General features: G+C 37.5%; 1 protein-coding gene across 3 annotated transcripts in view; it reads right to left on the minus strand.

Moving 5' to 3' along the window:
• The window catches only part of KCNQ1 (potassium voltage-gated channel subfamily Q member 1), a 335168-nt gene that overhangs the window by 99777 nt on the left and 213544 nt on the right, over positions 1-21847 (minus strand). For all 3 annotated transcript variants that reach the window (XM_090140575.1, XM_090140574.1, XM_090140573.1), the window contains 4 exons: positions 11225-11300; positions 3526-3620; positions 2924-2970; positions 1535-1596 (listed from right to left, as the gene is read on the minus strand). In XM_090140575.1, the coding sequence (XP_089996701.1) occupies positions 1535-1596; positions 2924-2970; positions 3526-3620; positions 11225-11300 (280 nt within the window). The remainder of the gene's footprint in view (positions 1-1534; positions 1597-2923; positions 2971-3525; positions 3621-11224; positions 11301-21847) is intronic.

Raw genomic sequence — 21847 nt, forward strand, 5'->3', positions numbered from 1 at the left:
GAAACCACAGATGACCTCATGCAACTACAAAGAAAGGTCTGTTACTTAAAACAAGGCTAAAATTTAACCCAGCTATACTAAAATTAAACAGGGAGCATTTTACAGTCCCATTACAAGGCATAAAACAACAGTCACCATAAATTCACGGTGTATTTACTTGTAAAAAGAGTAATTAATAACCCCAAGTAGATTATCTCTGAGGCAGCACAGCACCAACGCTTTCTCACGCTCGTTGGAGATTTTACAAACACCACTGAGAATCTATTTTAACTGTCATCTGAGAATTGTTTGTCCAAACTGAAAAGCCATTGTTCTTTGTCACAATCCACAAGACACATTTTGTCATGTCCCACACTTCTAGCTGACATTAAGGAGATAAAATGAATAAACGTAACTCAAACGTTCTGGAATGAGCGTCCATTTGTAAGGATGCTTACTGACCACAGACCCAAACATGCACAGTCCACAGTGATTTTTCTCTGTGCAAAATGCACAGTACTTTCCTGCTTTCTTCTTCGCTCTTCATGTTTGTTTCTCTAAATACCAAAAGGCACCTGTTTCCTTCAAAATGCCATTCGCTTCTGATAGATAGAAGCATACTTATGAGTGCCATCCTTCAAGTCTATCTTACGTATTTAAAGATAAATGTATATGGCAGAATGGATATATCTCACACTAGATACAATGCAGATTGAGGGGATCAGCTTGTGCCCATTGCTCTGTCACACTCATAACTCTCTTTCGGTCTGCAGAATATTTGCCAGATATTTATTCACAACAAAAACACATCATGAGGGTATCACAAACTGCCAGTTGTGGCAGAAAGCTTTTTTCCACAACATACTTAAAAAAATTCTACTTCTCTTTATAGCAACATAGACAAGCCCACCACCCCAGTTTTCTTCTTTTCTACCTTAAAGCAATGACATCGTCTCTACCTGCCATCTAATCTTTCAAGCAGAGCCAGCATTGAAATAAGGGGTCACATAGCACTTAACTGTTAATTTGCAATTACAGAACAAGTCTGACGTTTTCTGACTTCAAGTCACTTGAAAGGAGAAACTCCGTTTGTCACAGAGAACGAAAACCAGGACAGAACAAGGTTTGCTCTCACACTCTCTAAGGAATTGTAGGTGGAGTTATATAAACAACAAAGCAACGATCAAAGGGAAATCTTGGGACTGTAATATACTGAAGTATTAAAGGAACAGAGTCTTTTATCTATCGTAGAGGAAGGAAGTAGAGCATTGAGACATGTGTAATAAATACAATTAAAAATCAAAAAACCAAGTGAGTCCTCAAAGAGACCGAAATCAATTAAAGTCTGTTTGTTTTTTTTTTTCTTTTTCTTTCCCTTATTCTGTTAAAAGCAGAAGAAAGAACCAAAAATGCAATCTACAACAAAAATTACACTCCATCACCTGGAAGAACCAGCCATTCAACTCTATTTTAAGCCAAGCTTTTTCCTTCATCCTATGAAAAAAAGCTCTGTTCAATCACAGACCACGCATTTGTTCACTGCTTTCAGGCTTACCTTGTCCTCCACTCTGTTCAGCCTGGCACCAATCGTGTTACTCCCTCGATCTTTGCTTTTTTCTGTGAACAAGAAACATTTTCATATTAATATACGGTGTTATAACAAAATAGCAGTAAGCCACAACAGGGTGTGTATAAGTAGCCCACCAACACAGTGTAACTGAACACCTTTACCAGGCTGGAAGTTTTATTTCTGAAAAGCAGCTTTTTGTTTCTTTTTATAGTGCAGGCCCAAGCCATGGCTTTTAACAGCCCTTAAGTTTAAGGCACTTTCAACCTTAGCTTTATGCTTTAGCCTGGGAGATCAAAATTGGTCCCAAGTTAGTTAATATTTTAATTACTGTTTAAAAAACAATTTGGGACTATGTACAAAAATAAGTATGAGCAATGCACTTGGACAACGTTTTATCTTTTTTTCTTTCTACATGCCATACAGAAAAATAAACTTGAAAATGACAGTAACAGGGTTTTGATTAACCAGTCTTGCTGCTAAACAAACCTAATACCTCGAGCTCCTTTTCAACTTTCTTTTCAAAGGTAACAAAGATGCATGTGAATATATTTGATTTCATAGGAACTCTGTATCAATAATACACCATTTTACTGGAAACAGGATGAGTCCCAGAGAGATTAGAGTCATTATCTTCCAAAATCCAGTGAAAGTAGGTGCTACGGTTTAACCTGGCAGGTGGCTGAGCACCACACGGTTGTGTAGTCACTAAACCCCTTCCCAGTGGAATGGGTGAGAAAATTGAAAGGAAACAAACAACAAAGTAGAACTCATGGGTTGAGATAAAACTATTTACTTAGAGGAAGAAATAAAAAAAGGTGATAGCTGTGCCAAATATACCCATATGAACACGTATAATAAGTGATGCACAAGCAATTGCTCACCACCTCCTGACTGATGCCCAGCTAAGCTCCTGCTCAGCAGAAGAGCCAGAACTCCCACACCCTTCAAAACATCTTCCATACAATATCATCTGGTATGGAATACTCTTCTGGCCAATTTAAATCAGCTGTCTTAATTCTATTCCGTCTCAGCTCCTTATATCCTTTACTGAGAATGGCCTTGACTCTACAATAGCAGCAACTGTAAATATCAGTGTGTTATCAACACTGTTTTTCTTCTAGAACCAAAACATAGCATCATACCAGTCACTCTGAAAAAAGTAATTCCACCTCAGCTGAAACGAAGACACCAGGTGCTTTAAATATCTAATTAAGAACAGCCCTATTCAAAAAGATGTTGCTAACTAAATATTGTAGATACCTAAACTTCAGGTCACAACTTTTTAAAATTGTTGCAACAAAATCAAAAGTATTTTTAAAAGGATTTCCCACTAATTATATTTTCATAAAATAAAATTTAGACATGTTAATTTACCTGAGACAGAGATGAAAAGAGATGGCTTCCCTATGGATTGATCCAACCTGTAAACAAAGAAGAATAATTTTTAGCTTTTATCAATCTGAAGCAGCATCTTCATCTTCTGGAGCTGAACAGGAGGAGGCCTCTTCACAAATAAGCAATGTGAAGTTCAAAAATTTATGGTTTATACAGTAAATGAACCAGCATTAGACTTTAATGGACTTTAGCTTTCTTTAGCAAAAGTGAAGTTTTATCATGCCTGCTGCTTTTCCCCAGGAACAGAATTGCTGTTTCCTCAATTCTTTGGTCTACTGTAGCTTATTTAGATCATCCATCTGTTCTCTCTTTGCTCTTAAGTGTAATTCTACAAGAACAGCAATGTTATTTCACTCTGTATGAGCACATCAAGGGATTACAGCCTACAGTCAGAGTAAGCTTGGTCTGAGGCAGTGCACACAAATATAATCAAAACAGTAAGTCTCAGTTATCAGATTTTTAAGCTCTCTGCCTCCTTCATCTTCTGTAGAAACACCGCTTTATTTGAATGACATTTTTGTGTTCTGTGAATTTGCACTGTCCTACCAATACAGCATTTGTTATCCTATCAGTTGTTATACCTCCTCTGTAACTCCTTGATTCGCACCATCAGGTTGAGATGACCCTGGGAATACTGCTCAATAACATCTCGGACATCGTACGGCTTCCTAGCTTGCTGTAAAATAAAAATCAGAAACAGATCAGTAAGCCACAACGATGTATGAATATTCCACATGAATGTAATTTTTTTTTCCAAAATCAAGAAGTATATTCTTCTGAACCCATTTAACATTCTATTAAATTTTCAGATAATTTGACCATTGTATGATCATATATTTATTGTGGAATAATTATGACAATTCTGATTTAATCCACCTTTTTTTTGTGACGGCATGTCTACATAACATTTGGGAGATTATCCATTAAACTTGAGGCCAAGAAAGTATATCTGCTACTTTGCTCAGAACCTTGTGGTCACTTTAGAATGTCTTCTGGAAATCAGTTTTATACTCATCAGCTATTAGCCAGTAGAGAGCTCTTTTGCAGGCGCAAGCAGTTATTCTCAGCCTGAGCTCTCAGTTCAGTTCATGCTATGTGAACCTTAAACCACAGTATTGGTTGAAGGTGCATGACTGATTTCCTTTTGCAGAAAGCCTGGTTCAGCTTTCTAATCTACTGGGAAATACTGGGAAAAGACCGGGGCAAGAAATGATGAGAAAGAAAGCCCTGGGTTTGTAATTTGTATTTCATGTATGGGGAGATTTTAATCCAACCTATTAGTAATAAAAATACTTTTGTGAATTATTAAAGGCAAAGATCATTTTTTTCCAAGAAATATTGAGACTAACTGAGAAGTAACTGAATTAACCTGTCAAAGTGTAGTAATAAACTCAAAATATCTTAATCCTACTGTTAGAAACTGAAGCAATGATGCTCTAACACAACAGAAGGAGAACAGGGAATAGAGAATCTTCCCACATCAGACTGAATAGTAAGTAACACCTGACATTATAGAAGAACAGAACAGGCTAGAATGGAGTACAACAGAGTACAGCATTCAAGGTGAGGCCACACCAATGCTAAATATAGCAGGAGAATCACATATTTTAACTGGCTGGTTACACTGTGTTCAATGCATCGCAAAAAGCAGCTTTCTCTCTTGGCTTCCAGGGCTCATTTCTGGCTCGTGTTGAAACTGCTGCCACCGGCACCTCAGGCCCATTTCTGCTGAGCTGCTCTTCAGCCACTTGTCTCCCATCTGTGCTTGTGTCTGTTGTCATTCCATCCCAAGTGCAGCATTTGCATTTACGTTTGTTGAACTTCATGCCACTTCTTGCTTGTTCAGACAGTCAAAAGCACATCCTGGTTTAGTACTGTCAGCAAATCTGCTGATGATGCAATCAACTCCTGCATCCAGATCACTGAGAAATGTTGAACAGAACCATTCTTTGAACTGAGTCACGGGGAATACTGCTAGTGACCAGCCACCAGTCAGATGGAGCTCCATTCGCTTCAGCTCTTTGAGCTCTGCCCTTCAGCCAGGGTAACATGAACCTGCTCACAGTAAGAACATTTGTCCAGAAGGATTCTGGGGATGGTATCAAAGGCCTTACTGAAATCAAGAAAGATTAGATCCACTGCCTTCCCTTCATCTAAGCAGGTGATCCTGTCATAGAAGGATATCAAATTACTAAGGCAAGATTTCCCTTCATGAAGCCATGTTGACTATGCCTAATGACAGCTTTGTTCTTTAATTGCCTTTCAGTAGCACCCAGGACAATCTTTTACGTATCTTTTCCAAGTACTGAATTAAGACTGACAGGTTTGTTGTTTCCTGAGTCTTCTTTTATGCCTATCTTGTGTACAGGGGTATAACACTGGCTAGCTTCCAGTCAGCAGAGACGTCCATGACCTGCAGTAAACTGTTGAGAGGGGTCCAGCTTTAACGTCTGCTAATTCCTTCAGTGCTGTGATGTGAATCCTGTCAGGCCCCATGGACTTACAAACACTCAATGGATACAACTGGTCTCTTACAGTTCTGGTGGCCACAGATGGAGAGTCATTGATCCCCGTGGACCCCTAAACCTAAACCCTCTCCAGTCAATTGCCTGGGGACACTGCTAACTAGCTCCTTGAGTAGCTTAAAGTTTGCTCTCTTAAAATCCAAGGTGCCAACTCTGCTAACATTTTTCCTCCCTACACTAAAAATGTTGAACTTGACTGTTTCATGATCACTGCTTAGAAAGTGTTCAAGGTTTAATGAAAACCTATTAATTCTCAACATCATCTCCATCAGCTGAAGTCATCCAAAAAACAGGACTGAAAATTTCAGGGCAGTCTCCAGTTAAATGCAGGGAAAACTTCCTATGATAAAAATGCATTGCAGGGCACTTCATCTCTTGAAGAAAATGCTTTTTTTTTTAGGTTTTGAGGGGGACAATTTCCTATTTATCAAGTTTAATATCTCTGCTTCATCACACTCCCTTGTTCAGATAAATGAAATACTGGATAAGGATCAGATTAGAATGGCAGTCAGTCCATTTTACAATTAAATTACTTTTGACATCCAACTGTTGTCTTCAGATACTGCCTTAAGCTGCTTCAAAATCTGCACATCTTCTGAAGATCAATTGTTCTGCATATAGTTTAGATATAGTATAGATATATATATAGTTTATAGTATAGTATAGTATAGATATATATATATAGTTTAGTATAGTATAGATACATAATAATAGTTTTTGTTAGTCTCCTGTTACATTTTGCTCTTATTCTACCTGCTCTTAAAAAACTAGAGTTCAGCACTTCATCTTTAAAACTCTCTCTTCATATATTTACTTTTTCAGTAAAATATCACTTCATTAAGCAAATTGCATTTCAGTCTGCCAGAATCTCAAAAATCAATTGCAAACCTTGGGCTCACGTGAGATACTCACTGATTTGACCAAAGAGTACACAGAGGAATTCCCAGGAAAGCCAAGTGCTTACACACACTGCAATTATAACTGACAGCCACAGAGAAAGAAGCCTGACCCAACAGTGGCATAAGCCTGAAGTCTTGTCCACAGACTAGTCCTGTAAATGTAGTGCTATCAAAACAAACAAACAACCCCCCCTCCCAAAAAAAAAAACAAAACAAAACAAATATCTTTACTATCTTCATGCGATAAACCAGCAAGAGACAGATCTGCAAGATCAGCTCAAAAACTTCAGGTTCAATAAAGCACTTTAGCAGGAAGAAGCACGAAGAGCTTTATTCTGCCTTCCATACTCTGCAGCAGGAGTCTGATAGTAATTCTAAATAGGTTACTGTCTGGTTTCCATTTACCATTTAACAAAAACTGAAAATGGGGAGTAAACATAATTTATGAATGAAGTTCAGTTTCCAAGTCTGATGGAATATTTAATAGTCAGTACTGATTATTCTGTAATTACTTCATAGTGAAAGCTGACCTTTCAAGAAAAAATACTCATGCTGCTGCTGTTGACAACAGAATTTGTTAGTTCTCTAAAAGGAAAAAAAAACAACACAGCAGACAATGAACGAGTATTGAAGAAAAACGTACAAGCTGGTCCCACATGTTTCCTTAGCTTCTTTCCTCTCCTTTATCCCTCTGCTAATCAACTGATGGTAAAGAATTTCCTAAGTGAGAAAGACTTTCTCTCATCATGTATGAAAATTTGCACAGATCACCAATGCCAGCACTAAATAAGAAATGCATACAAGTGCCCACTGCTGTTCCCTTGTAGCTGCATTCAGAGAGAACTTTCCCAAGAGGCAGAGCAGGGAGAGGGGAATCCCTGCAAGGGTATTTCTGGGAAATGTAACCAAGTAACAGTCAAATAAAATGGGCCTGGGATCCTTTGAAACAAGGACACTTTGAACTACATTGTTTGCTACAGCCCAGTATGGAGATTAGGAAAGATTACACACATACAACTCATGATTCATACTGTGACAAACAAATTTCATATGGTGATGTGTCTAAATGCAAGATTTTCCAGTGAAATCATAACAAACCAGGCAACGGTTACTCATGGCATTGGTGGAACTCCAAGCTGTATCTTTAGTTTATTCTATGTATAGAATACTTGCCATGGTGAAGAGCACAAAACAAATTAAAAGCATATTTCAGAAGGGAACTGAAAAAAAAAAAATGTTTATAGTTGACAATGGGAAATCAGATCAAATCCCTGGTCTCTGGGTCTTTTCTGGTGGATGACACAATTGTACCCATGTGCATAAGTCACAACATATTTAGGAACTTTCCTAATTGGAAAACAAATGTTATTTAGCCATGAATTCAACCAGTGGAAATATCTAACCATGGTGATTTGCTTTTCAGAAAGAACGGAGATACCTGATTTAGACCTAACATGTGAAATTTACTTTTGTGTAGGAAGGGTGGACAAAGCCCAGAAAACCATTAATTTCTAAGTACTGTTATCCCTATAATCTATGAAATCCTTTCGTAACACTGAGCTGTTCATCTTAAGTGATGCACAAGACTTGTGTTTACTACCAGTAGACCTTTCCTACACAATTTGAATAAGTCCCACAGACTTTGCAAGTGTTATAGCTCATTTACAAGAGCATAAACACATCCATAAAAAGGGCATTAATTCTTCAAAATGTTATGCTGGGTTCCTACACAGGCATCATCATATGGATTGTGTTCAGACCTACACTTTAAAATACACCATAAATTTGTCCCCTTCTTTTAAAGAGGAAATGATTTGTATGTGTGATGCTTCACATAGTATTACTTTTCATGTCCTTTGAAATGTCTTTGTTTAGTTTCAATTTGTTTTTAATTACCATTTTTTTTAAACAGGAAGTCCCTGCTTTCTAACTGACATTTGTCCTTGTGTTGTCATCACCACTTGTTATTGATTGAGGTCTTTAAAAAAACGTATCTGCACAAAGTTAGACATACAGGTGTATCCTGCAAACAGCTGGTACAGTTTAAGAAGCATGCTGGGTTCATGCTGAGACCTATTTTGCAAAATTTTGCTCTTCCTTCCCTTCTTCTCATTCTTCCCCTTCCCAAAAACTTTGAAGGCATCCCTAGAAAATTCTCCTTTTAAGTGCTGACCTTGCAATTAATTCTTCCAGCTTACTTTAAACATTAGCAGTCCAGTGAACTTTAGCTGAAATATACATAATTTCTTCAATAGATAAGGGGAAAATCTGAATTTACTGTTAGGAAGCTAGTTTTCACATAAATACAAAGTTTCAAAGGCAAGCATCTGCCAGAAAACAGCTTCTATGTAGATCTCTGAAAGATTAAGTTTTCAAAATGCATATTCTGCTTTACCTTAATTTCAGGTATTGTGTAGGACTGGTTAACACAAAGTGTATACTTACTAAAATGTTTAAACATGTGCCAAGTAATTTCTTATGATTATTTTATGAGCACATAATAGAACAGAGCAGATTTACAACATACATTTGTGGAAAGAATAATAAGAGTGGTTATCTCCTAATTACAGGAGAAGTTTCCAAAAGCACCTCGTGGCTAGAATTTCAAGGTGACTTTGTGCATTAGTTACTTAAGTGCTTTTGAAAACTGTACTTTTGGTGCTCTCCAAATTTTTAAACTTGGTCATGACCTTGTGTTCAGAAATTATGGAAAAGTATCAGGTATCTCCCTATTGGAAAAGTCTACTTCCAACAGGAACAGAAGTATATCATTTCAACACGGTAGTGACTTTATATATTTCACTTTATCTTAACTTAGATTGTTAGTTCATTACTAACAGCTCATATTAATAATGCAGGAAGCATAAAGACTGCTAAAGAAGGATAAGAGACAACCTTGTTGACGGGTTTTGTAGACAGCCAGGAAGAGGTCTTTTGCAGGTGAGAAAGTAAGAGCACAACTGAGAAACCAGCTTAGTAAATGGGACACTGAATACAAACAAGTTTCAAGTAGGAACTGAATAGTCCCATTCTATTCAGTGAAATGCTTTTTCAGCTTCTATCAAGTCATCTGCCGCAGGGGAGTTTCATTTATTTGCCAGGTGGATAATGTTGCACACAGTGTTCAGGCATTTTCCAAATCTGTTTTTGACAATTACCACCTGGGAGGTAGATATGTAATGTGTAGATTTCTTGTTTCTAAATAGCTTTGCTAATGCCATGGCAAATATTTTATGTTCTGAATTTATGGGAGCAATGATTCTGTAATTACCACAGACCAAAGAATCACAATCAGTTTGCAGAATAAGAATAAACTAAAGTGTAATGAAATTGGCCACATTCATGCTGTTTTTCATTGAATAGCAATGGACACTTCACTGGAATGGGCCACATCCCTTTCCAAGTTACAAGTGCTGACCAGCCAGCACTAAGGAACTTCTCAACAAAATAACTACAGAAATTATTTTCCAGTAGCCAGATTCCGTGGCTTTCTTAATTTTAGTCTAAGAAAAATGTTAGGTGAAATCTGCTAGCAGAAATTTTCTGAAAGTGTTCCCATCAAGAAAATCCCTATCGTGACAGATTTCAGCCTAAATGGTCTGAATACTGAATCCACAACTGAATGAAATTTGGGGAAATATATGGCAACCTTAGCTATAAATTGACTCATCATTTTTGGGGAATACAAAAAGATTCACAAAAGAAAATTATTAAGAAATTCAGGTGATGGTTCTAAATTTTGGAGCTGAAGTCAGAATCCAGGCTTTGAAGTAGCAGGAAGCAGCAATTTATAGAAACGATGCATCCATGAATAGTTAATTACCATCTTTTTTTTAATTTCTAAATGTTGTGCTCTTCATATATTTGAAGGACAAAAGATCCCTCCTCATCACAACCCTTTTTTTTGGTGTAGATTAAGGGAAAGCTTTTCAACCTCTTCCATACAGTAGTGCCAAGTTTATGCTCAAGTATGCATGTGGGCAGTTAAGCTCTCCTCTTTCTTTGCATTTTCAGCTATGAAGTCTGTTCTATGGAGACTGTCCCTCATCAATTCATTTTAAGTCAAATTATATATTTCTTATATACATGTATAATCACCTGGTTCAAATCAAGCTGAAGGCTGTTGACACGTGTTTTTACAAGATTAACTAAATTGATTTTAAAACCACATTCATAGAAAGTTTGCAGTCGCAAATTTTTATTCCGACCAGGCAACCAATTAAATTAGTTACTGCAAAACACTCATTATATTGTAATATCCCTGCAAGGGAGGAGAGGGAAGAGACACGCTGGAAATGCTTGTTGGTGGGGGTTACAGGAGTAAAGAGAACAGACTGTCACAAGTTGTGAAGGAGGTGTGCAAGCTATGCATTAGGGACAAGTGAAAAGAATGCTGAAACCTTCCAATCCACTAGCAAATTTCCATTCCAGTTTCTTATCAGGACTTCAATATCATTGACTAAAAGACAGAAACAAGGCTGAGGTAGTATTTTAATCTCTAATCCTACTGACTCAGCATGACAGTAACATACAGCTCAGAATTAATGGAGACATATGAGAATGTTTGCACTGTGAGAAAGAGGCAGCGATAACGGAGGGTTAGAGGTCAAGTCCATTAGCAGAAAATAACATTTTAATTCAGACTGCATTTCAGGAGTTTAGCCTATTTTCAGTGTGTCCACAGTTGACTAGCCTGCTGCTAAACAACTACTCTATTCAAGTAGGGAGAGAATAGTGGGTGTAGCTCTCCGTTACTGAAATGAATTGTGTCAGTCTCTTGGAGTTTCTAAAAGAAACAATGAAGCAGGAGAATAAGAGGGCTTATTAGGAAAAGCAGCTTTCTATTCACTACTCACCTGAAACTTTTTCTTCGCCACAAAATACTGCATTCTTCGAATCACTTTAATTGCAGCACGGTGATGTTCTCGCAGCCTGAGGGAAAAACGAGGCAGGTGAGTGAGGTGAAGGAGCATCTCCTTCCAAATGGTGAAATAGCAGCCTTTAATAAGTGCTTCACCAACATGTGGATGTGTAATGTAAGGAGTAGCAATTCATCCAGCGTGTACAACACAGTACCATTTCGACCTTCCCCACCTCCCAAGAATGCCATAAAAGTCAGGATTTTATCTGCCCCATGTTAGGTTTGCATACATGTCACAGCAAGAAGTGTTCACTTAACCTCTATGTCAAAGCAATCCTCTACTCATCTTTCCCGATTCAGCCACGCACGGCTTTTGCACACAATTAGAATTTAGGTTTTTCTTTTCCTTTCACTAAGCCTCGTACAATACATCCCTTCAAGAAGATCATTTGGCTTTCAAAAATGATTTTAAAAATACTGCAGATTTTCAAGTAGTTGTCTGCTAAACAATCCAAATGATCCCGCAGTAGCTGAATGCAACCTCAATATACACATGCATCCCCAAACTGAAGTGGAAGTGTACATAAATACAGACTAATCCTGAAGGCCTCTAAACAAATGTATCTCCCTTCTCATGCATACAAAAAAAGATGACAAATAAAAAAAAAAAAATTAATTAATTGCTATTTGTACAACTTTTCATACTACCTGACAATATTATTTTTCAGAAGGAAATGTATGTATGAAAGAAACCTGTTTATTAGAGGAACAGTCATTTGCTATCTTTCATAATTTTTAATGCTTGTAAGAAGGACGGTTTTTTCTTCTTAACATCACAGCACCAAATCTAATCCATAAAATATCTGTTGATGACTTATTCTACTTGCTCACTCTGTTACTATTCTCCAGATGTGTTAGAATGTCATTATTGGCAAGTCTATGACAATGTTTACTTCTTTTCTAAAAGGTTGGAACCTCTAGTATTATGAGTTTTCATCCCAAGTAGACTTCCAGTGATGGCTTAAGCACAGGAGCAGACAAAGCAGAGCTGGTCTTACTTAGATATTCCACATGATTTTCCTTTATAGATTGTTAGTAACAAAGCTGATAGGTAGGAATATCCCTGTATTGAATATCTAAGTCTTGTAAAAGCTTGGCTATTTAGTATATTATAGCATGGTATTACCCAATTTGTTTTAGTTAAACACAGTCTGAAGTATCAGTGAACATTCAGGTAACTCCTCGGGACAAACTCATCTCAGCAAACAGAAATTTTGCATGTGCCAATGATGGACATCAGTCCTCTGAAAATATGGCAAGAAGAATGAAAACTCATACTTTTGAGTGGGAAACTAGCTTTCTCCAAATGCAAAAGCCAAAAACAAGACCAAAATGCATTCATTTCCTACACGTTCATACTGTCTTTCAGCTGGTGTCTAAATAAAATAAATAAATAAATAAATAAAATAAAATAAATAAAAATTACTTTCTCCTGATACACTGTAAGATAGGATAGCTTTTCAAATTAATAACACAAGCTTTTCAACACAGGCCCACTGTCCACTGCGTGCATTTACACAGAGTAACTGCACCTCAATGATTATGCATCGTTCCCCAAATCTGCAATTGGATTTCTATGGGAGGCCCTTTCCTACTAATGCTTACTGAAGGGTCTCACAGAGACTCTGTCCAGGTCCCCTCTCATGTTATAAGAATGGGAATTCACTTATAAGTGGGCCAGCTGCCTTCTTGGATCCGCTCCCAGTGAACTGAGTCAGCTCAATGCTAGTAAGTGGTATTCCCATTGCTAGAGCCCTTGCTGAATCACTGCTCAGGACAGGGACAACATCCACAGAACCAGAAGGCAGTAAGGAATTTATCTTTTTAAGTCCTACTTCAGAGATTTAGATCCAAAAAGATAAATGCTGAATTTGGTATTAGGTATTAAAGTTGTGATAGCGTAACCTTCATGTAGGTATGCATATATGAATGTACACACAACATCTTATGACAAATAGAAATACACTTCACTTGCAATAAAACTGCTTGTAGTGTTTTGTTTTATGCTTCATTTCCTCTGGGGTGTCCTTCACAGTCCATTATTTTTAAGGAAAATGCATGGTCACCAGTAAAGTACACCAAATCCCTCATCCTCCGTCTCAATGCAGAGGATCATCTGTACGCAAGGCAGCAGGACAATAAAAATGAGATTCACCATTCAGTCACATAACAATGCTACAAGACCAAAACGATTTTCCAATGCTGCAATTTGAAATCAATCCTTTTTCAGTGCTAACACGAACTTCAGTGCCAGGAATGGAAGTTAATATTTTGTTCCTTTACATTTCCAACTGCAATAGGAAACCTCACAGTAAACTTCTGCTTATGCTGTAAAATCTAATTTGCCCAACAGGCTGTCCTGCTTCCCTGAGATTAAATGCTTCTGCAATGAGGGAAGGGAATAAAGCATTTAATTAGTAGCCAAGGTTATGATTCACAGTTGTTTGATCTCTTTTGCAAACTGGTAACAAATGCTTTAGTAAATTGAGAGCTTAAACATTAACTGGCAATATTTGTTTGTTCAGCCACTCGTGACATCTCTAAATTCTAGTTACAAAATGACTGCCTGCAATCTGGAGGGACATACAGAGTCATTGTATGCGAAATAGCTACACAATGCATTATTATCCTCCGAGCAAGATCTTCATGAAGACTGTTTTATGTTATTGTATTTTAAAGGAGCGTGGAGGGAAGTTACATCATCTGAGGGTGCTTCTAGGCACAGGGGCAGCACACTTTCATAGTTCATGATCCACAGAGAAAGCAGGAGACACCCTCTGGAGAATTACTTCTGCACAGAACACATCTCCAATGGCAGTGCCAGGTGCGTGTCACCTTGTTCATGCTACAGCTGGGTCATCAGGAATCAGGGAATTTTCTCCTTTTCAGGCAGGGACTACTGAGATGCCTGTGAGAGCTTGCCTGTTTCAATCTATTGTGGGAGCTAAACACTGTTTCAAGTGAAATCCCTACCTCATACAGGTTTGGTTATGCCTAAATTTGGTAGAAAAATTGTTTGGTAAGTGCATTGGTCTAGTATTAAATGGGGAAGTTGGTGGCCCTGCCTGTGGCAGGGAGGTTGGAGATTCATGATCCTTGAGGTCCCTTCCAACCCTGGCCATTCTGTGATTCTGTGATTCTGTGCATTAGTAATAGGGGCAGTAGAAAAGACTTTTGCCCTTTAATGAAGCTGTTCTTCTCTCGTGAGCATTCATCAGGCTTAGGCTCTCACTGTGCCCGCTCACCTCATGATAACTGACATCCGAACTGAATTGCCAACCACCATTTGAGTAATTTCAATAACCGCCAGGATGTTACTTTCAAAAATAAGCTTAAGTGGCTTTCATAACTGCAAAATCAAGCTAAAGATTACTGCTTCCAATACTAGACAACCTCTCATTGTGAGCTTTTCTTGAAAAAAAGCAGATTAAAGGGACTTTGTTATTGTTTTTCAAATAACGCTTCACTTTTATTTTGCTTCCATAAATTTCATGTTGGTGAAAGTCAGCTCAAGCAGCTGAAATACCCTTTTCATATGATGGATGTAGCTCAGAGAGGCAGTCTGAGCATCACAGTGTCCCCAGTGCCAGCACTGGGATCAGTCATGGGAGGGGCAGGAAGAACATTACAGTTCAAACGCTTAACCATAAGCCATAAGGCCAGAAACATCCACTGTTCTGTCTCAAACCAAGACCAACTGCTCCTTATACACAGCTTACTGCACAGCCATTAACTGCCAATAGCTTTCACTGGCTGCCCATGAACTTCTGTCTCAATATAAATATGACGTCAAGATGATCTTCAACACAGCATACACTACCCAACACTTCTAAAGGACTTAAACTCAAAAAATTAATGATTAGTGCTGCCAACGAAGCAAGAAAATTGTCAGAAGCCATAGGAATTATCTAGAAGGACTACAAAAAATACAACAACTAATCAAAACCAGAAAGTCATCCTGGTAGTAGCAGGGTTGATAACTTCATACAAGCCCTAAATTATTCCTATTCTGACACTTAGAAACTAGGTTTGCTTTTTTCTGTGTCCTGAAAAAGTAACCTGCTGCTGATGTGGTTACTCCATGAAGTGTAAGAAATGAGGACAAAGAAAAAAACACAACAAGAAACATGCAACAAAAGGCAATGGGTGGCTTGAACATCTGCACTATAAGAGAAAGCCTGACAGAATAAAATGACTAGAAATCATCAGTTTTTCTGCCTTCTTTTGTTGTTAGGTTACTAACCCTACCACAGACTATTTGAAAGAAACCTGATCTCTTCATTAGTCTGTCAGAAATCTGGACTGGAATTTCAAATAATTTGGAAAACAAGCATGCTGAAGAACTTAAGATACTTTTACAAACATTCTCATTTGGTTGGAAAGTTATATATTTACAAGTGCCCCAAACTATTGTAAAAGAGCCATTAGTATTGCAGTGTTATTTATTTTTTACAACATATCCAAAACCTCAACACAATCCCGAAGGTATGACTCATTCTACAGTCCTGCATTCACAGAGAGCCACAGTGATGACCCTAGACTTCAGCCAGCATCCATCCTCATTGCAGGTTGCTGTCTCAAGCCTCCAAAGGGACCTGCAGGGCTTCCCCAGAAGAATGCTTATGGGGCCAAGGCTGAGATTCCAAGAATGGATATTTTCTTCCTACAACACCATCCAGGAAGTAAGCAGTTACACAGTTTGGCTGTTTCACATTTCAAGAAAAATTAAACTTTTTTTAAAATAAGAAGAAGTTCTATAAGATTAATCTCCTTTCTAAAATGCACAGTTCTTTCATTAAAGAATAAGATAGGAAAAATATTTAGTAATTGGGTATATTTATTGTTCTTACAACGATGCTGAATTTGATATCAAATCCTTAGTAATCCCATTACAAGTTTGGCCCCCTCCTCATCTTAGAAAGGTATTCTACATATTGATTTAGTGCTAACAGAAATACTGAATCAACAATTCAGAGGAAAAGTGGTGCTAATTTCCCAATCAAAACACTTGTATTTTGTTCACTTGTAAAACATCTTATTTTCAGGACCATAATATCTGGCACAGACATCCCCCTCTACAAGGGCATCGATACCATCAGAGTTAAAAGGTCAACACTGCTCAGAATGAATTTAACAAGAAGGAAAACTCAGGAGGAGCGAGCTACAATATCCTTTACAAATACTCTCTTCTCAGTAAACCTAACACTGATTTGAAGTCAAGCTCAGTTTTCAAATATATTTAAATTCTCTGCAGTCTTCTTAAATTTCCGACTAAAGACAGAGCTGAAGTATTAAGAACTATGGCTGCAGTTGGTTGCCTTTAAGTTTTTGGCACTAATCATTATTTAGACTTGAACTTTATCTTTAACACATCAGATTTTAATAATATTTTCTGCATGTGAACTGAAATCTTTTTCCATTCAGGCACTGAAAATTGTTCCTTGTAACAAAATCTGGTGGAAAAGATTCAGAGCAACTACATTAGGCCATTTCATTAGTGCATTTAAATCTAACAAAATCTTTCATCATTAGCTCTCTGGGGGCTTTTGGTATAGAATTTGCTGTGACACAAGGTTATTCTTGTCTTTTCACACATTCTGTCATTCCCTACACATTACACTTGATGGGAGCCTCTGTTATTGGGCAACATTTTATACGTGACGAGTTGGAATGGATCAGGTTGCACTGATGTGTGTCTTGTAATAGGAAATGCTTGCTCACCCTGCCCAGGAACAAAATTAGAATCACTGATTATTTCAAATAATGTGAGCTACCCGACTTCTTTTTGGATTTGGTACTAGAGTGGCAACTGCTGTTTGCTCGTGATGTGCTTCTGCAGCCATCATTCTGCGTTTCTCAGGGGCTCCCAAAAAATAACCTCTCCCATAGAATGATTCACAAATAACATATCTTAAGGCCAAACTAGCAAAAGCTGCCCAATACTGTTAGAAAAGAACAATGACACCTGAAGAGCAAACCAATTACAATTGCAAAGCTTAATTAAATGAGCTTCAGCCAAGCTTAGTGTTTATATAAATGCTTCCATAACATGTATGAATGTGCATATTTTTAATGGACAAACATTTTTTTAACTAGATTTTGCCTTCTAGGGTTCCCATCTATCTTTGACAGTAAAATTAGAAACTAGATTAAATTAGAAACATAAATGAAATTAATTCAGGTATCCCCATAGTGCTTACCCTCCAGGGTCTTCCTAGGTTTAAATGCAAAAAGGATAAAGAAATAAATGATAACATGCAGAAAACAAGGAGAATCACAAATAGCAGGTATACAACATATGTTTCAAACGTCTTTGGTCTTATAGGAAAAGGCATTCTAGTAGTTACAGGTGAGCAGGTAACCCAGTTACAACAGATCAGTGCCTCTTATTATGCTTGCCAGTTGCTCAAGAACAGATACGATTCCATTTGTTCATCTAAGCACTGAATAATTCAAACTTAGCAGCAAATGATTTCTATAAGGAATTTTGCATTAATAATTTAGAGAACACACTGTTTCAAGTGTCAGATTTTAAAAAATGTGAGCTGCTTGACTTAAATGTCCATGTCTCCTAATATAACTGCTGTTGCCCACTGAGGGGAATGTCAAGACTTCACAAAGGAGATTCTCAGCGACTGTAAATTTATAAATTGTTCTTCAAGAACACTGTGCAACATCAAATCCACTTTCTTGGTACACATTTCAGGAAATAGATATTTCGGTTATTGAACATGAACATAGCCCCAGGGGAATTGACTGAATCCGAATTAACATTTCTAAGTCGCTCCCTATACTGTATCTTCTGATTGTATTTGTGATTGGTCTTTGTTGCTGTTGTTGCCGTTTTTCAATTTAAAATATGTCAGTGAAAGACATGCTGTCTTCAGCAATGGAAGGCCTGGGAGGTGGCTGCCCAGAGGCAATGGGGAAATAGGAGAATGGGCGTTGCGTGGAAAGGGGAGAACAAGCTGAAATGACTTGACCTGTATAAGGTACAAATGGTAATGTGAGACAGAGCCTGTCTGTAAAATACAGCTAATCAGTCTGGGCCTTTACAATATGCTCGTATCGAGGCAATCTAAAATGTTCTTAAATGTATGCCTGAAAAGGGAAAGAATCTTTGCTTTCTTGACCCAGAATTAGCAGGAGTTACAAATGCCATGTGATCAGCAAGCAATGGCACAAAGCACAGATGTTTTGGGATGTTGTTTTTCTCCTAGGGTCCATCAGTCTCACAAGGAGTTTGGCTTCATAACTCATCCAAAGTATAAACACTCTAATATCTATACTGCTGCACAAAGACTCTACTGCTGTAACTCCAAGAGGAACATTTCACAACTGAATTTTCAAGTACAGCTTTCTGCAAAGCGTTCATGTTAAACTGGAAGAATGGACATGGAATAAGAAAGAAAGCACACCAAGAGTGCTGACACCATAGCCAATCTTCAGTCATTCCTCTACTCTTTAGCATGTTCAACAAACAAAGCAAAAACTCATTCCCAGCTATAGGAGAGGATTCAGAATAGCTGAACAGCATAGGATTTTGGCTGTAATTTCTTCAACTTCTTTTGTGTGAAATGGTCCAATATACAGTATTTCTAGAGCCAAGACAACTAGTTTTGGCTAGAATAAAGATGATCTTTAGGAATTTTTTTTCAGGAATAATGCTATGCAAGGATGATGAGACATAACATCAGAGAGTTCATATGTGTTCTGCCAACTATGTTAGCTAAGAAAATAACCCTTAGTATAGAAGTCTGTGTTCAAATCAGGTAAAAGTATGATACTTCCTGTACATCCTAAGCAGTCTAGATTGTTCATTTTCATTATTCTGTTTTTCCTTATGACTTCTGGCAGACTATGAAGAACTGCACATACGACATGAAGAAAAAAATGGAAAATAAAATGATATTTGAAAGGGACTGAAATAATCTGTTTCACATGGTGGACAAATAGAAAATCCCATTTCCATTTTGCCAGAATTGTGTGTTATGTACTTAATTTGGTGAATTCCCCATTATCTACTTGCAGTGAACATTTAGTTAGCTCTTCAATAGCTGCATCTATGCTGAGTCAGAACTTGAGGTTTTTTTTTAATTTGGTTTCAAGGCAAAAATTTTGAAAGTAATTAAACACAAATGATATCGCAGATAAGTAAATAATGATGTATGGTGTTCCAGACATATTCTGACAAATTAAACTCCTTTTCTAAAGAAGCTGAATATAGAACACAATAGAGTTGGAGAGCACAAGGAAAGACACAAATATTACTATTTTGCAGCATCTGGTAAATAGCATTATTTTCCAGATTAAAAATATTTTTTGCAGAGCTTGTCATTCACAGCCCTAAATTATAGAAGGACTTAAATGGCTAAAATCATCAGTGCTGGGAAGAAATAACCATATTGCTTATAGTTGCCCGTCTCCCTATTGTTGGCCTATTAAATTTACAATAGCCTTTGGATATTAAACTGACTTCCGTTACACTGCTTCATTATGCCAACAAGTTCTTAACACTATAAGGTAGCTCTTTGTTGTATTCGTCCCAGGGAGCTGCCAGACCACTGCAAACTCAAGCCTGAGTCTGGTTTTTCTCCTTAGCTTGAATTGCATTGCTCAGAAGACACATCAGGTACAAGGCAGAATATGAGATGTAACGCCACCAAAATTATGATCAAGATTCATTATGACATCTCAATTATTTTTTTCCACTTTACATAGCACTTCAACATACTATCGATGATCTTTAAGGTCTTTTCCAACCTTAGTGATTGTATGATTCTATAATTTATGTTCTCTATCATGAGGTAATGCTACTGCTAACAACATCCTACTTAGCCTTCGGTTCTGAGACAAAAGGATCAGCTTTTATTAGATCGACTCCTGAAGTAACTTATGAGGAATCTGTGGAAGGTCAAAGCAACATTGCCTTTCTACTCACTTAACCTAGCATGACGACTTCAAGCAGAACCTTCTTCACTTTCTCTCTCCATCTCAGAAATATGAGCATTTTTAAATACTGGTAATTAGAGACAAAATGATTGTGTGTTTTTTTTTCATCACAAAGCCAACAACAGGCAAGAGGTTAGGTTCAGTTACACACTTTTGCAGCTTCATGCTATTCTCGTAAGGCCAAGTAGCTAAACCTACAGAGCATCTCTGCTGTTTAAAACAAGTGAAAGCAATTATATCATCCTGACAGACTAAATAAAGCAGCTCTCCTATTGTAGAGGCAGGAATTACAATGGGAAAAACATCTGAAAGACAACCAGCTATAATAGTAATATTTACGCTATCAAAATTAGTGATAAGAATATTTCAGAAATCCCTAACATTGTCCATGAGAGATAACTGGTAAATTTTCCTGCCATTTAATAATGAAAAAGAGAAGATAAATGTCATCTCTGCAAAGCTGTTTGTAAGCACTATATTAACTTAAAAATATATGAGGCCAAATTCTGCACTGATTTATACCACGGTACATCAGAAGTGGATGGGAGTACATTGACTGCTCGGTCATCACAGCTTTTGGCCTGCCATCTCTGCAGGGGCTCTGGATATAACTTACATGGAATGATATCAGTGTCTGCCTACAGCTGCACTTTTCAGTGGGCGTATCCTCCCAAAGCAAAATGATAGAAAATTATAAACATGAGGGTGTTGCTATAGTCTGTGCAAGCCACTCTGCAAAGAGCTGTAAAATCTTACATGGATATAGGACAAGGGGACCTCACTTTCTATGTCAGTGACATCACATTGGAAAAAAATAAGTTACAAATGTAGCTCAAAACTGCAATTTTTGCAACTGGAAGCATACTCAAAGATTTGTTGTTTTACAATGGTGGAGAAACACATGGGATTTCAACTTGCAGAGAACAGCCTTTTCCTATAAATCACAGAGAGTAATCTGAAACCTTGAAACAGCACAGAGGCTCACATTTATGGATTTAAAACAGATGAAGAGCAAGCATGCTCTTAACCCTTTCCCCATATTTTTTTCCAAGCCGAAAATGAATATGCAAGAACTGAACAGAAATTAACTGGGTAAAATCATGATTAATAAAATTCTGAGAACACCTAGAACTGCAGCACTTTGACTGACTTCCCCAAAAATACAAGCAAGGAATTGTCCTAAAGCAAAGCACTGTAAAACACTGAGAGCATAATCCACTATTCGGACTGTTCTTTCATCAACTTTTATTTAAGCAGTTTATCTTGTTGAGATTAGGATCTCTCTTACAGAGCAAGACCTGGCAAACACAGACCCCTGGTTTTGAATGTCAGGCTATATTTCACTGGGAAAGGAGTACCTAGCAGCCTGTCGTCTCAATGTAAGTTTATAAACTACTTCATCAGGCAATAGGAGAACTAATACTAACACATTAGCAATAGTTTCTCTTCTGAAATATGTAAGAGCATGAAGACACTCCAAAGATGGTTTACTCATTGTCTTTTAAGATTCCCAACCATTTACCTATCTTTTTAGCCTCTGGTGGCTCACCGGCTGGAAAAAAAAAAATAAAAAAAAAATAGAGCATAGCCTCTTCCAGCTGGAATC

Source organism: Phasianus colchicus, chromosome 5 (assembly GCF_987193195.1).
Source record: "Phasianus colchicus chromosome 5, bPhaCol1.hap1.1, whole genome shotgun sequence".
In the NCBI taxonomy this organism is placed as follows: Eukaryota; Metazoa; Chordata; class Aves; order Galliformes; family Phasianidae; genus Phasianus; species Phasianus colchicus.